We start from the raw sequence: 15,942 nt of genomic DNA on the forward strand, positions 1-15,942 counted from the left end.
CCCTCTGGCTGAACCCTCCGCTGGCTGGCGTGGTCACAGCCCCAAGTGGTAACCGAGGCCCTGCTGCGTCAGGGGCTAACGTGAGGATGGAGTGGGGCGCCCACCTCGCATGGCCACGTTTACCTGGGGGAGGACAGGCCCCCGCTCACCGACGGGGAGGAAGGCGGGGTGGGCGAGGCCTCCTTGGCCGCGGGAGACGTGGACGGTGGGGTGGATGAGAGCACACTGGAGCCCGAGGGGGCCGCGTCATCGGAGTCACCTTTGGGAAGGAGATGGACGGTGCTGAGCTCCCCTCTGGCTCTGTCCCCAGAGCAGCAGGCGCTGCCAGGTCTCCCACGGTGGGCGTCCCTCCCCTTTCCAGCCCTGAGGGCAGGGGCACGGGGTTACCTGACGTGGCTGAGGACGGTTCCACTATTCCAACTTTCACCACCTGTAACGCAGTGGGATGCAGGCTGGCGGCCGCGTGCTGAGTTGCCGCCCTCCCGCCTGTGCACCAGGGTCCAAACACACCGAGGACGGTCTCCCTGCGGGCGCCCGCCTGCCATGCCCCGCCCTCTGGGGGGCTCCTGGGCTGGAGCAGGGCCCTAGTTCTTCCCGTCCTTGGAGCCGAGGTGAGCCCAGGGTGGCCTGGGCTCCTCCCACTGCCGTGGCTGCCCCCTCCGAGGTCAGCCTGCACCCTGGGGAGGGGGCACGGGGCCCACACTCTGGCCCTCCACAAACCCTGAGCCTGCGGCTGGCCTGGTGTGGGGTGAGGGACCCCTGCCCTGCTCGGGGCCTGCACCAGGCGCCAAGCGGGCTGATGGGCGTGCGAGCCACGCAAAATTAAACCAGTAAAGTGACGACTTCTGTCGCAGTCACTTGGGTGCTTCCAGCGTCCACAGGGTTTGGCACTGCCCCCATCCAGTGGGTCAGAAGTTCCCCTGAGACAGGTGCCCCCGCACTAACTCCATCCCGGGAGGGCCACTAGCTGCTCTGACGGCTGGCCAGGGTCAGCGATGGCATGGACACCGTGCTCTGCCTGGGGGCCCCGATGGCCAGGCTGCCTGTGGCCCCCACAGCGAGCTTCCGGGCTCTGGAGACTTGTGGCCGTGGCCCAGCTGGCAGGGAGCAGCCATGGGAGAAAGACAAACCTCCCAATTTACAAGTCACACCCCCGGCTGAGCAGGCTGGCACGGGAGGCACCCCTTCCTCTCCTGTAATTCCCAAGGGACAGAAGCACCCCTTTGCCCCATCCCCGTAGGACCGGTCCCAAGACCCTGCTGACCCGGGCGCCCACCCACAGCCGAGTCTGACCCAGCCCGTGTGCCCAGGACGTGCTGAGCACGGAGCCCTCGCCTCCAGGAGAGCTGTCTGCTTGCGCCAAGCAGAGCTGGGAGCAGTGACCACCTCTGGGCCCAGCCCTGCTCAACGTGGGAAACAAACAATGAGCGACGAGCTTTAACATGGGGGGTGACTTAAGGAGTCCTTCCCTCAAACTGGCAAAGAAGGTTCTGGAACACATCAAGTTAATGCAAGCGCTATAAAAGCTTGGCAAGTGGGTCGTCCCCACGTGAGTGAAGCCACATGGGAGGGAAGCCTCGGGGAAGGCCAAAGGCGCACTGGAGCAGTACTCACCCCTACGAAAGGAATGAACTTTTGAGAGGACTCCTCGTCAGGGCTGAGAACGAGAAACAGGAGCCGGTCAGCCACCGCTCACTCCGCCAGGCAGGCAGCAACGCCCCGCCCACTCCCGTCCCCGCAGCGCCCGGCCCTGCCCTCCGGCCCTGGGCTCAGCTCTCTGCAGCGGGGGACCAGAGGCCTGTGGGGAGCCGTGCTCGAGCCCAGCTTCTCCGCCCGCTAACCCTGCAGGCCTCCGTTTCCACTCGGCCCCAAGACGACTGCTTGCAGCATGTGCCCCAGGACCCCCGGGACCCCCAGCGTGTGGGGCTGACTGAAAGCCAGGCTGCGGAGTTTCTCTAGTCTTCGGCAGGCTAGGTGACGTCTGTGCCGGCCAGAGGGATGGGGCAGGGGCGGTCCCCAGGTCTCCGTCCTCGGGCACGGGGTGCACACGCCAAGCCCTGGCAGAGCACCACCCCAAGGGCAGCCTCAAGGTGACACGGAGTCTCCGGGGTCGTGCTGCTTGGTGGAGGCCAGCCAGCACGGCGGCCGTGAGGTTCTGTTGGACTGGGCCCCGCGGGTCTTCCAGCCAACCCTCGGCTCCCCTGCGATCGCCGGCGAAGGCCTGCGTGTCAGAGGCCCTTGGAGGTGGGGGATGAGGGCCTGCCGCTCATCTCTGCAGATGGCCACATGGTCTCCGCCACAGGGCCCGGCCGCTCGGGCACCAGGCTCCCCTGCTCCTGACCCTTGGGAGAACCTACCAGGCAGGGACAGTGCTGGGTCCCCCGGGACCTCAGAGAAGGGAGATGCCTGCTTGCCCAGCCTCCCCAGCTCCCAGGCCGTCCTCCCAGCTCTGCCTCTTCCGCCTCCTGCCCCGAACATCAGAGCTGACGTCACAGAGCAGACCTTCTGCAGGCGGCTTTGCATGGGCTCTGGGGTGCCCACCTGCTGGCTGCCATGGTGCCCCCCAGGCACAGGGCTGTTTGGGGAGAAGCCTGGGCAGCACCCCCACCCAAGGGCCGGCAGCAGCCCCCGCCCTGCTCTTGTGGGGATGGAGACGGGCAGCCGGCCAGCGCGCCCCACCAAGTGTGCATGGGCCGGCACAGATGGCACCTGGCACCCAAGGCCAGTGCGAGCAGGAGGCGCTGTCCTCGCCCTGAGGCTCAGCACCTGCCTGAGGGGAGGCGGCAGGCAGGCTCCTGGGTGCCCCCTGGACAGGGGCCCCTGGCCTCTGAGCTAGCACCGCCCACCACACCTCCGGGGAAGACGTGGGTAATGTCTTTGGATGGAACAACCTACAGATGAGGGCCATCCCGCTGAAGACGGCCGGATGCTCGGCCACTCCGACCCGAGGGGACAGAGCGTATCCCCGGGTAACACAGCAGTTCGAACCCTATGCCAGGCCCGCTGGCGCATGCGAGCTCCTCGGGCGGCCCCCAGCCCAGGGCAGGGGGAATCCCACCCACAGGGCTCCCGGACCCTCCCCACAAGCAGCACGCAGGGAGGCGGACGAGGGCCTGGAGGGGCCGCCAGGAGATGCCACCACACAGGGACGCTGCGGGGTCTGAGCCGCCAAGCCGAGCCTCTGGCCATGCAGACAACATTCAGCACGTGACACGCGCCAGCGGGACAGGGGTGACACCGGCTTGCCACTGAGGCCTTGCCACCTACACTCCGGACCTGTTCTGGGTGGGACAGAGGTCGGGACTCCTCAGGCTCCCATGTGTGGCTCCGTGGTGGGGACCCTGCACCCCTGGCTCATGAGACCACATGGGGGAAGCACAGGTGTATCTCAGCTCGTCACTGGGGGCGTCGAGCCGGGGTGCAGAGGATGCTGTCCCTGGACGTGCTCCCGGGAGCTGTTGGGGCTCCGCGCAGCAGGTATGGGTCTGAGGGCAGGCTGGGAGTTGTGTGCAGTGTAGACCCTGTCTGCAGGTGCTCTCAAGGGGCAGGAAAAGATGCGGCCCTGAGGGCCAAGTCCACTGCCCACCGTCTCCTAGGTTTCCTGAGCCCTCTGTCCTCTGTCCCAGACAACAGAGGCTACCTGCTGACCTGTTCCAGGCTCTAAGGGTGGCCAGCACGCTGGGCCTCCCTGGGGCCCCATCCCGGGTGCTGGTGTCACCACTGTGACGCGGAGGTGGGGGCAGGGACACAGGACGAGGGCCAGGGTCCCCTAAGCCCTGTCTGGGGAGACGAGAGGCTGGTGCCAGGCAGCAAGCAGGCTGCGGGTGTCCACGGCATGACCCCCCGGGGCGGCTGGAGCAGTCACGGGCACACCACGGCTGGTCTTTCTTTAGCTCACAAAGGCTCATTTAGCAGGACCATGAAAGAACGCAGACCCTTCCTCCTAATGTGTCCAGCAAGGAGGCTGCCGGGGGCCCAGAGACCATGGGCTGGTGGGCTTTCCCAGGAGAGAAAGAACCCAAGACACAGAGTGGAACAACTCCCTGGTGGGGGCCCGACACATAGGCCACCAGGACAGGCAAGGGGAGCCCCCCAAAAAGGGCAGCCCTGAAGCGTGGCTCCAGAGTGCGGGTTTTGAAGGGGGAGCCACGCGGGGTGAAAGCCCTTCACTGAACGTGGGGGTCATGGCAGCTTAGCCACTGCCCAGCTGGGAACCGCTCTGTGCCACTCTCCGCAACCCGGGGCGCAGGGCCCACAGCCAGGCTCAGAGCGCGCGCCATCCGGGCAGGTACCCCGCCTGTGGCCTGCACACCCCCACGTGCAGAAGCAGCCGCAGTGCGGCTCTCCCAGGGTGCTGAGCCCGTGAGTCGGGTCGGCAGACACGCTGTGCTGGGACGAAAGTCCACACGCAGCCCGCGTGGCATCAGCGGCCCAGCCACCTGCTTCTACTGCAGGACGTGGTGCCCAGGCCTCAGCACAGACCCCGTGGACGGGCTCCACTGGGCGCTGCTGCCAGTGGCACCCTGGGCTGCAGCGCAAGGAGGACAGCCTGCCCGCCGCGACGTCAGCCCACGGTGCTCCGCGCTCCTCCGAGCTGGGCGGGGATGGAGAGCCAAGTCCCGGCTTGGGGTGCCCACCCACCTGCCGCTCGGCCGGGGGACCCTGCCTGACGGGTGGCAGGATACGGGACGCCCCCTGTGGCTCTTACTGCTAAACAGCCCTAAAGACCAGCACGGGGACACGGGCGCAGACCCAGGGACAGCGGTACCTGAGGGTAAAGTCAAAGTGAAAGTTCTTTTTCCTTTTCGGAAAGCCACCAAAAGAGAAAACACAGACACGTTACCACGTGCTCAGCAGCTCGTCCAGCTCACGTGGGAAGAGCCCAGCGCTGTGAGCCAGGCGGCCACTGCGGGTTCCCATCTCGTGCGGGGAGAGCCACGAGTGTCCCGCACACGGGACCCCAGACGCTTCTCTTCCGACCAGCCGAAGGCTTGGCTCTTCGGCTCACCTCCCGGGGGGCCACTGCCCTTGCGGGCCTGGCAGCCAGACCTCTGCCTGGCCGCAGCTGTGGCCCCCGCTCCTGCCCGCCATCCTGCCCGCTATCGTGCCCAGGGTCAGGCCGAGAACATGGGAAGCCTGGGAGGCTGAAGCGGCCTGGGCCTGCATTCCCAGAGCAGGTCGCGGCCAGGACAGGGCCATGTGACAGGTGTTCCCTTGCCCTTTGCCATGGGAAATCCCAGCATACTGCGGAGAGGAATCCTGACGCGACTCCTTCTGACTAACTCAGAGGAGACCTGGGGCTGCCAGGCCGTTCCCTCCCAAGCCCTGTTCAGGTTCAGTCCCTTGGCCAACCAGGTGTGCCCCTGCTGACCGTGCTGCCTGAAGGCTCGGAGACCAGAGCAGGTAGGGAGGCCTATGGGGGGAACGGTGGCTGCGGGCAGCCCGTGTCTGTGGCATGGAGCGGGGGCCCCTCCCCTTTCCCTGCACCCTGCCCTGCCCGTGGCCCAGCGAGGTACCTCTTCTGCTTATAGGTCAGCATGGCCTCCGCGATGGGCAGCTGGTGTGCACAGTTGGCGCCTGCGATGTACTGTGTGATCCTCGACACGATGTCCGGCGTGTCCTGCACTGCACGAGAAGGCCGGGCAGGGTCCATGGGGGGCCACACTCCCCTTCTACCCCGTGTGCTGCCCCCGGGGCTGCCGGTTCCCAGCCCAGGAGCAGTGGCAGCACTGGGGCCGGCTGAAGGACCTTCTGCCCTCACGGCGTCTCCAAGTCCCTGGGAGCCCTTCGCCAGGGGCCCCCACGGCCAGCCCACTCTGAGGCCCACGACAGTCAGTGGGGAGCACCGGGCAGAGGCCCCACGTCTCCCCAGGGAGGCCCCACCCGGCCGGGGCCCCAGGCCTCACCGGCGCTCTGGGCCTCCAGCTTGTTGAACAGGTCTCTCCAGGCCAGGTCCTGGAAGAAGTTGTTGTAGCGGTAGTCCACGGAGCCCAGGTACCGGGCCACAGGGTGGGAGCCTGCGAGCCGAGGGGAGGCCATCAGGCCACATGGGCCGCTCGGTGACCCTCAGAGCCCTGCCCCACTCCCGGGGGGTGCAGGAGCCACTGCGGACTGTGCGCGGGGCCGGCGAGCCTCCCCCCAGGACCCGGCGCCCCCAGGGACCGACAGGGTGAGCCCACGGACACGGAGCCACATCCCACGGGCTTGGATCGTGTTGGGACTCGCACGCAGCCCTGCCTCACTTCCCAGGTCGGCACCGGGGAGCCCGGCGCCCCCGCCCCTCACCCAGCGGGATGACGAGAAAGCGCATGTAGCCCAGCCAGTCGGGGGTCTTGTGGGACAGCTGCTCCACGAAGAGCCGCAGCACGGCACTGAGGTAGTGCTGCGCCCCGGCCACGGCGATCTTCACGGGCGTCGGTGGCTGCGAGTTGCAGTTGCAGCTGCGGCCCCACGGGCGGGACAGAGGGGACGGATGCCTCAGGGACCCATCCCCGCTGCCAGGACCACCCCGCGCGCCTAAGCGGCCCCTGGGCAAGGAAGGGCTGAGCCCCGGGCCACGACGGCCCACTCATGACCCCGAGATGGCCACCAACACCCAGGTCGTCCCCCCACCCGACCACCCAGACCTGGACAGAAGACAGGGCTGCCAGCGGCTGTGTGCAGGCTCCGCCGGATTCCGCCCCCGCCCCCGCCCCCGGGACAGAGCCACGGGCGCAGCCGCAGCGGGCCGGGCGGACTCACTATCTCTGGATCCTCGAGACAATGGTGCTGAAGGCCGCCTGGACGTCCGCCGCAGAGCAGGTGCACACCACGGGGAGCGCGTGCCTCTGCAGGACCTCTGACAGGAACTGCAGGCGAGGAGGGCACGGCCTGGGCCCCAACGCTGCCCCCAGCCGCCCACCAGCACCGCACCCCCACCCCTGCTGCGGGGACGGCATCCCCACCCCCCCATTCCCACCGCAGGGAGGACACCCGGACCGTCCCCACCTGCCCCTGCCAGTCGGAGGTGTTGACGAGAATGATGTTCTCAGGAAGCTGGTCATCAGAGATGAGGATGTGGTTTAACTGGTCATACACGGTCTTCCTGGGGATCTGGAGACACAAGGACCCCGCGCTGGTGGGAGGTGTGCTGCAGCCCCTCAGCCGCCCAGCTGACCCCTCCTGCTCCCCAGCGGTGGGCAGGAGAGGCCGGCCCCGTCCTCGCTCAGGAACTCGGCTTTGCACTGGACAGCGGTCACTGGGCCAAAGACCCTGAGGGACCGTCACAGCCCACGAGGTGGCCAGGCTGCCGTCCCCCGGAGCCAGCAGCACTGGGTCGGTCCTGGGCAGCTGTGGCCTCTGCCCGTGCGCCTCCCGGAGTGCACACCTGCAGCTGGCTCCTCGTGTCTGGGCACCGCTCGTTGTCCAGACTGTTGGCCCGCTCATTCTGCGGCCTCGCGGGCTGCCGCTCCTTCAGGGACGTGCTCCGACCCCGGCGGCCGGCCTGCTTCCCCTCAGACCTGCAAGGAAGCAGCATAGGCTGGGGCCAGCCCATGTGCTCACCAACCCAGGGAAGGGGACTGCTCGGTGGCGGGGGCCGTGGCGGACTCACACAGGCTGGCAGGGCAGGGGGCAGGCAGTGCGAGGGGCCCACGTGGCAGCCACGCCCACACTTGGCACAGGCGCTTTTTCTGTGGCATAAGGCCCGACACAAAAGGCGTGTGCTGGCTGTGCAGAGCCACGGCCCCAAGAAGGGGGCTCTGCCTCGGGAAGGTCCCAGCCCCGTGGGTCTTGGGGCAGGAACGCAGGGCCTGGCAGCAGTGGCAGCACGTGGCCATGTGTGGTGGCCCAGAGGGTGTGGCCAGGTGCCCAAGGAAGGTGACGATGGGACAGGCCGGAGAGCACGTCCCAGGGAGGGGATCCGAGGTGACCCGTGGACGGACCAAGATGGCAGTGGGGGCAGGTAAGAGACGCTGAGGGAGTGTCCTCCACTGGGAAGCTGCCTGAGTCCCTGCCACTCAGAGCCCCCACCTCCATGACGCCCACCGTAGGGGCAGGGTCCCAGCCCCACAGAGCTGCCACGGCAGACCCAGCACCACCACTGCCTGGGGGCTGCCACACCAACCACACCAGGCTCTGGGCCCAGCTGGGCACGCCCCCTCCACACCGGCACCCAGGGCTACGCCGGTCCACAGGAGCCACACCTCAGCCCCAGAAGGCCTGCTGGCAGCTGCTACAAACACGGGGTGGGGTCCCAAGTGGCTCTCTGGGGTGGGCCCCGAAACCTCCATGCCTCTAAGTGATTCCCATGCAGTCAGATGGGGCCCACCCCCCACACTGGCCCATGTGTACAGTACCTGCCCAACCACCTCCCCAGGGCATCCCGTCACCTGGTGGAGGGGAGGACGAGGGACTCCGTCTTGGTGATGCGCCCGCTGGGCGGCAGCTTCTCGGCAAACACGTCCAGAGCGGAGGTCTCTGCCTCTGGGCTGTCCTCAGGCTGTGCTGGCTGCTCCCCAGGGGCGGGCGTGCTCTGAGATGCAGAGAAGGGGGCCTGATGGCAAAGCACATCCTACAGGGCCCTCCTCTTGAGGCCACAGTCTCAGGCCCGAGGAGCCCCTAGTTTGGGTGGGGGGTGTGGGCTGGTTTCAGGCCAACAGCTCTCCACATGGGGCATAGACACACCTCCCCCCAGGGAGCTGAGCCGACCTCCATTCCCACCCACGGGGCTCCTGGCCCTGGCTGCTAGGGGAGCCCAGCACTAAGCCTCCCGCGAACCTGCCCGCAGCCCAGGACCCTGTCCCTGGGAACCTCACGAGGGCAGAGACAACCGGAACATTCACAGAGCCTGTGCTGACAGCAAAGCAGGGGGACACCCCCATCCTCCTGGAACTAGGGTGACTCCGGGGGACCCTGACCGTCCCTCGGGGTGGGGACGAGCCCAGGGGCACCCTCACTTTGGTTCTGTGCCCTGGTCCTGGGAGACGTGGGCTCAGGACCCTAGAGGCAGTGGGTCAGCGGCTCTGGGCTTGACCCAGGGCACGAGCCCACGCCTACTCACATGGGTCACCGTGTCAGAGGCGCTGTCGCTGGGCTGCTTGCCTCCCAGGGCCCGGGTCTTCTCAGGCATGTCAGCCTGTGAGGACAAGATGGGAATCAGGCGTTGAGCACGAGGCTGGGGCCACACAGACCAGGAGCCCAGGGTCAGGCCGTGCACAAGCTCCCCTCGGAGCGACCCAGGGAGACAGCTGCCCCTGCCTGAGGCCCCATTGGGAGAGAGGGCTGCCACGTCTGCTCACCGGACTTGGAGGCTCCTTGTGGCTCCGGACGCTGTGGAGGCTCCCGATCTCTGTCTGCGAGCTGGAGTGCGACAGCCCTTCGAAGTAGGGCCTGGGTGCGGGGTGGACAGAGATCACCCTTCAGGGCCCTCCCCACCCTGAAGGTCCGGCTCCCGTGCTCCTGGGATCCGGCAGCCACGCAGAGCTGGGGGTGCTGGGCGGTGGCCGGGGAACGATGGCCCCGGGGAGGACCCTGAGTGCTGGCCACCCGCAGCCCTTCTTGGCACCTCCACCCGCTCAGACGCCCGCTGGAGACGACCTGCATCCCTGAAACCCACCCACTCCCAGCCTTCTCCCCAGGAAGGGTGGCTGGTGGCATGGGGGTGCGGGGGAGCCTCAGGCCCCACGGCCAGCTCGCAGGAGCACAACAGCACGCCTGAGACCGCCACAAGGTTGCCATCAGCAGGCCGCAGCGACCCAGGCCAGCAAGTCCACACCCCCAACCCTGCAAGACGGCAGGGCAGAGTCAAGGGAGCTCAGACACTCAGAGCACAGCGCAGGCTGAAATGGTGGGTGTGGTGTGTGCCACCTGGGGACAGGGAAATGCACGGGCGGGACCAGGCCCCGAGACGCCCACGCACAGCCCCGCGACTGGGAATAGCGGTGGCCCGCGACGGGCTCTGCAGGGCAGCCACCGGCGAGGGTGACCACGAGTCACAGAAGCAGAGACCGGCCCAGCTGAAGGCGGCACAGCCCAAAGCGCCATGGCAGCCTTGCCGGCTCTGCTGGGGGGGGGGTGCCACAGGCACGGCGGCGTGTGGTGGGCGGAGACTGTTAGCATCTGCAGCAAAGGCCAACGGCTGAGACCTAGACCAGCACCCACAGATGCCACAGGCATGCCCACTACGGGACTGGCCATGGTGGGGCGGCTGGAGGCCAACTGCACAGAAAGCCCGCCCTCCCCATGTGCATCTCTGTCCCACTGACTCGGATCGAAAGGTTAAGGGGTGTCTGGGGGGCTCAGTCGGGAAGCGTCTGCCTTTGCTCAGGTCATGGTCCCAGGGTCCTGGGACTGAGCCCTGCATTGGGCTTTCTGCTCAGCGCGGAGTCTGCTTCCCCCTCCCCTGTCCCCCACTCCCGCTCGTGTGTGTGTGCACTCCCCCTCACATTAAAAAAAAACAAAACAAAACATTAAAAGCAAAACTAGAAAGCCACAGATCTTCGGGACTCCAATACGGCCCCCACTCAGCAGCCACACACTGTTGGGGCCCGTGGCCAAGCCTCCCCTGACCCCAAGCCTGGGGCCTCCTGTGGTCTCCTGCCCCAGCCAGGCTGACACCGGGCTCCTCAGGGACCAGCACTAGCACTGCTCACCCGCCCCTCCCACCTGTGCAACAGGGACACTCTGCAGTCCCCCATCTCCCCAGTGAAGAGAAGAGTTCCATGGCCTCATGCCTGCCAGCCCTGCCGGCCCCCTCCTGTGTCAGGTGCCTCGCTCAGCCCCGCCGGGGCCGTGAGGAAGCTCCTGACCACCTTCCCCACCCAGAGCTCTCGCCGCTCCATCTCTGACACCATGACCTCTTGCAGGGACGACCCCAATGCCTGCTAACGGGTCTCCTGTCTTCCCGCTCCCAGTGGGTTCCAGAGAGATCTTTCCAGAATGCAGGCATGACCCTGCCACTTTGCTACTTCTCTTCCTCCGAAACACTGCAAACCGGGCTGTCTGCTAGGATGCACGTCTCCCTTCCTCCCTGACCCAGAGCCCACGTCCCAAGTGCATGCTGCCTGAGGCTCCTGCGACACGGGATGGCAGGGGTGTGCCCGCCGGGGCCTGGGGCCGGGAGCAGACAGAGGCGGTATGTGTGCTCACCTGAGTTTTGGCTTGGGGGTGCTGAGGACACTGTCATCATCCTCCAGGTCCGGGCCACTGTCGCTGGGGTTTTCCATGTCCAACGTGTCATACAGGAGGTCCAGGTCCTCCTCTGCCTCGGGGACATGGTCTGCAGGGTCCTGCTCCGAATCCAGGACCTACGGTGAGACCAGACGTGGGAGGGCAGGCTGGCGGGGGGGGCATCCCCTTGGCAGGACAGACAGGAAGATGGCACAGAGCCACCAAGTGCCCTCTCTCCAGCACATGCCCCCAGCACAGTTCTGCCAGACACTGGGGTGACCCCTGGGACCTCCGGTCACCGGGTGCCGGGCATAGCACGGCCATTCTGCCCTTGTGGCTCGTGCTTCAACAGAGAAACGCACAGCAGGAAGGCAGGGCAGGGAGTGCCTCCTGGGACAGGCCCGCACGGTGGTCAGGGCTTGGAAGGCCTCCCTCCCCAGGGGCTCCCCACCCTCTCTCTGCTCCCTCCTCCCAACCCTGAACTGACTTCTGTCCCCACGTGTGGGCTTCCCCCAGAACGCCATGGAAGCAGTTACACAGTGTGCAGCCCTCGGCATGGGGCTCTGCCCACTCGGGCAGCTGTATCCAGGTGTCTGTGCTGTTTGCCTCCAGCAACGTCCTCGTCACTGCCTGCCCATCCTTGAATGCGGCCTAGGCCTAGCTGGCCGCCAGCGGATAAGAGACTCCAGGCTTTGCTGCTGCAGACAAAGCTCCTGGGACTGTCCGCCCCTCAGTCTTCGTGTGGACATCCTGGATCTTATGGGCTGATACCAGGTGTGGGATGGCCGGCGGGATCGATCGGCCGGCGGGATGGCTGGTGGAGGGTCAAGTGGACACTCAGAGGAGCGGCTCGGCTGTGTTCTGCAGCGGCTGCCCTGTAGCCGTCGCGGTCGGCACTGTGGTCCGGCTGCTCCCCACAGGTCAGCACCTCTGCACGCCATCCTGTGAGGTCACGGCGACCCTCTGCAGCCTCGGGAGGTCGCCTCGCAGCTTCTCGGGGCTTCCTGGCTATTCAGGTTCCTGCTCAGAGAAAACCTCTAGTCCGAGCCTTTGACCGACCCTTGCGCCAGACCGTTAACTTCTCGTCAGGAGTGTCTGTCTGTGGCTGTGAGGCCTCCGGTCTGGCGGGCACAGCTCCCTTACGGGTCTACAACTTGTAAATACCCTTGCGGTGACGGCCGCCGGTTCATCTTCCTGCTGGGAGTTCAGAGCACAGAAGCGTCCGTGTTTGGATGAGGATGGACTCGCCCGGCTCCCCTGGTGGCCTGTGCGTCTGGTGTCCTGTCTAAGCCCCACGGCCCGGGCCCTGCAGCCAAGATCACTCTCCTGAGTTTCCCGGTGCAGGCACTTACATGTAGGTCTCTGACCCACAGGGGCTAATTCTGCACACGGTGTGAGGTCCTCTCGCGTGTGGACATCTGGCTGTGCCGTCACTAGCTGCCCAAAGGCCTCCCCTCCCCCACTGAGTGGTCCTGGCATCCTTGTTGGAAATGCACTTCCGGTCTCTCATGTGCTCTCGGTTCCTGTACCGCTTAGAAAGTTGCGCGGTTAGAAAGTGTGAGTCCTCCCACTGTACTTTCCCAAGACTTGTTTATTGCGGGTCCCCCGCATTTCCACGCAAGTCCGGGGACGAGCTGGTCCGCAGACAGGCAGCTGGGGGTCTCACAGGGATCCTACAGAAGCTGCGGACGATCTGGAGAAACTGAAGCTGAGGCAGTCGGAGAAGAGCCGCCACGCCCACGGAGAGCTTCAGGCGTGTGGATGAGCGGCCGTCGCTTCCCTCGCAGCCACGACCACGCGTGGCGGTGACACACGCACACTCACACGCCACCGCTCCCGGGCAGCTCTAGGACCCTGGACTAACTCTCCTCTGCCCAAGTTAAAAAGGAAACGAGTTAAAAAGTGTCTCTCCTGTAGTTGTAAGAGCTGCTCGAGCCCCTCCTGGCACATCTGGGGAGCAGCAAGCAGCTAGCGGAAGGAAGCCGCGGGACGGAGCACGTCGGCCGTGGGGCACGTGGGAACTAACTGAGAACGGCCCCAAAATACCCTCAGAACACAAACGCATGGTCACGCCGCTGAGCTACACCCAGCCCCCGCCGAGCCGTTCGCGGGGCTATGATTCCAGACACGGGTGGGCGGCCTCAGCCCTGGCCTTGAGGTGCCCCAGGGGTGGGATGGCCCGCTCTCGTGGACAAGGACACGGTGCCTGGGGGCCGCGGGACAGGCATCGGCGGAGCCAGGATGAGGCCCCGGTGCCCCAGGACCCTGGTCACTCACCTCATCCGACACTTTGAACCTCCGCAGCAATGCCACGACCTTCTGCTTGAAGTTTTGTTGCTGCGAGACAAGCAGGACAGACTCAGAACCCAAGGGGGCAGCCCCCCTCAGAGGACACGCAGGCGCGGCGGCAGGGAAGCCTGGCCCTCCACAGCCCATGGTGCCGGCCCCTTCCCCAGCGTCTGACACACAGCTGGGGCTGGGCCCAGACCCAGGGGGAGCGGAGGATGGGCGAGCATCATCTCCCTCCAAGGCCTCCGAGTGGGCAAGGCTGCCGGCCCCTCCCAAGGCCCCACCTGGCCCCAGCAGCGCCAGGAGCGGACGGGGAAGGTGGGCTCAGCAGGGAGCCGGAGCGTGGCCCTGGGCCTCCGAGGCTGGAGCCAGCGGGTGAGGCAGCCGCCCCCGCCACCCTCAGGGTGTGTCCCCAGAAAGGAGCCCCACACAGCCCTGCACGGGCATCAGGGCTCTGGACCCAGAACCGAGGCTCCCAGAGGGGCTGGCACACTGCCCTGCCACACGGGGACCAGGCCCGGGCCTGCCAGCAGAGGGGCGGGGGCCTCTGGGGCTGAGCTTGCGTCCCACGGGATCCGTGGCTGCCAGTGTGCAGCCCAGGCCGCGCCCGTGCACACAGGGCAGCTTGGCTCTGGGAATCCCCCAGGGCTCTGTGCCCAGTGGTGGGCGTCTCATGATGGCCTAAGGCCTCTGCCTGGAGGAGAAGCGGGACGGCCTCGCCGAAGCCCGCGGGCCACTGTGCCTGCCGCGTGGCTCAGGTGCTGAGCGCAGAAACGAGGGACTGGCCTCGAACGGCGTGTCTGGGCACACACGGGACAGGGACAGCCTCCCCAGCTCTGCTCGTGGAGCGGCCTGAGCAGGTCAGCTGTCAACCTCCCCTCATACCCGGCCCCCTGGACCAGGGGCGGCTGCCCGGGATAAGCACGAGGACCCCTCCAGTGGCACTCCCACGGACGATGGCCAGCGCCTCGTGGCCCGCCTGCTGGCACAAGGCCGTGGAGTCTCCCCGCCTTCACGCCTCACCAAAGAGGCCAGGCCATGGGGATCCCGGACGGCTGCCTCCCATCCCAACCCCCACACGGGGCCCCCAGCCCCCAGCCCCCCTTTCCCCAGTGTTAGTAAAACCAGTTTCCACCGACCCTGGTCATGGACGCCGTTCTTACTATCGATCGCCGCTGCTTCTTGGGTTTCCCCACATCAAAGTCCTCCTCATCCAAGTCCTGGGGACACAAGCATAGGGCTGGCAAGGGCACCCCCAGAGCAGTTGGTGGGTGTGCGGCAGGACCCACCCCAGGACGGGAAACGTGTGCCAGCAGCACACGGGGCCGGCTCCCGGCCTCTATCTCCCCTCCCTCACGCTGGCAGCTCGGGGGCCCCTGGCCGTCCACACCAGGCCCAGCTTACCTGCCCTTGTACGGCATCGTCACTGGCCTCCTGCTCAGAGGAGAAGCTCTCGTACTCTTCCTCGGAGTAGTTATCTATGGAACAAGCACGCGGAAGGGGGGGCACACGGAGGTTCCGACCGGTGTCCCAGCAATGAGGCGGGGCCCAGAGCTCGGGGCCCCTGGACCCACGGGGAGCTGTGCGCAGTCCCCGCCCCCAGGTGGACTTCAGCGGTGAGCAGGCCTGCACTTCCCCACTCCCACGGTGGCCCCTGTGGACTTCAGATGCTTCAGCCTAGATTTCTTGCCCGACTGGGTCCCCTGCGTGCCCTCCCATACCTCAGGGGACAGCGGCCGCCATTGTGACGGGGGCGACAGCCATGCCAGGACCTGTTCCCGACCTTGGAAGGCACCGCGGTCAAGCCCAGACTTGCCAGCGGCTGAGCTCACGCGCCTGCGGCCCAGGCTCCCGGGGCGGCCACAGTGCTGTGGCGGGGCTGGAGGCCAGACACAACCTGGGCCTCCCCGGCTTCTCCAGCCCGGGAGGCGGGGGCCACCGGCAGCTGCACTCACCTGCAGACTTGGCCTTGGGCCCCGCCTGCATGGCGCTGTCCTCGTGGTCGATGGGCTGGCTGGACAGTGAGAAGATCCAGATCTCGGCCACCTTGACTGAGGCCTCCTTGAGGCTGCTGCAGAGGCTGAGCACCTGGCCGCCCTCGGAGGGGTGCTGCATCACCTGGGGGCGGGGCTCGGTGCTAGAAAGGGCCATGGGGCAGGGCCAGCAGATGGGGGTGGGAGGGCGGTGGGAGACACGTCCGTGGGGCAGGAGGACACTGGCCGAGACTCTAGGGGTCAGTGCCAGGCTCAGCCACCAGGGAGGGAGGGTCTGTCCAGAGGCTGCGGTAGGAGCAGACTGGTGTGAGGCTGTGACTCTGGGCCACTAGGCCCCAGGATCTGTGTCCAGGGACCCGTGCCCATGGGGCACCCAGGAGGACCAGCCACCAGCATGGGCTGGGGATCTTGAGTGGCAAAGCCGTCCCGGTCATGAGAGATTGCAGCTGACCAGGGACAGGCTCACACACTGCGCAGCACCCCCTGCGCCCTGCCCGGTGACATCCCTGAG

At 66.8% G+C, this 15,942-nt stretch overlaps 1 protein-coding gene across 5 annotated transcripts in view; it reads right to left on the reverse strand.

Moving 5' to 3' along the window:
• The window catches only part of PACS2 (phosphofurin acidic cluster sorting protein 2), a 53,725-nt gene that overhangs the window by 2,411 nt on the left and 35,372 nt on the right, over nt 1–15,942 (reverse strand). For 2 of the 5 annotated variants that reach the window (XM_032839636.1, XM_032839640.1), the window contains exons 5-22: nt 15,393–15,555; nt 14,842–14,915; nt 14,577–14,657; nt 13,426–13,485; nt 11,128–11,285; nt 9,279–9,369; nt 9,041–9,115; nt 8,370–8,512; nt 7,367–7,499; nt 6,988–7,092; nt 6,742–6,848; nt 6,286–6,440; nt 5,907–6,017; nt 5,517–5,625; nt 4,769–4,801; nt 1,615–1,657; nt 388–430; nt 124–259 (exon numbers count right to left, since the gene is read on the reverse strand). In XM_032839636.1, the coding sequence (XP_032695527.1) occupies nt 124–259; nt 388–430; nt 1,615–1,657; nt 4,769–4,801; nt 5,517–5,625; nt 5,907–6,017; nt 6,286–6,440; nt 6,742–6,848; nt 6,988–7,092; nt 7,367–7,499; nt 8,370–8,512; nt 9,041–9,115; nt 9,279–9,369; nt 11,128–11,285; nt 13,426–13,485; nt 14,577–14,657; nt 14,842–14,915; nt 15,393–15,555 (1,820 nt within the window). The remainder of the gene's footprint in view (nt 1–123; nt 260–387; nt 431–1,614; nt 1,658–4,768; nt 4,802–5,516; nt 5,626–5,906; nt 6,018–6,285; nt 6,441–6,741; nt 6,849–6,987; nt 7,093–7,366; nt 7,500–8,369; nt 8,513–9,040; nt 9,116–9,278; nt 9,370–11,127; nt 11,286–13,425; nt 13,486–14,576; nt 14,658–14,841; nt 14,916–15,392; nt 15,556–15,942) is intronic. The other 3 variants (XM_032839637.1, XM_032839639.1, XM_032839638.1) reach the window with 3 other exon arrangements.

Source organism: Lontra canadensis, unplaced genomic scaffold (genome assembly GCF_010015895.1).
Source record: "Lontra canadensis isolate GAN:19392208 unplaced genomic scaffold, GSC_riverotter_1.0 scaffold108, whole genome shotgun sequence".
Classification (NCBI taxonomy): domain Eukaryota; kingdom Metazoa; phylum Chordata; class Mammalia; order Carnivora; family Mustelidae; genus Lontra; species Lontra canadensis.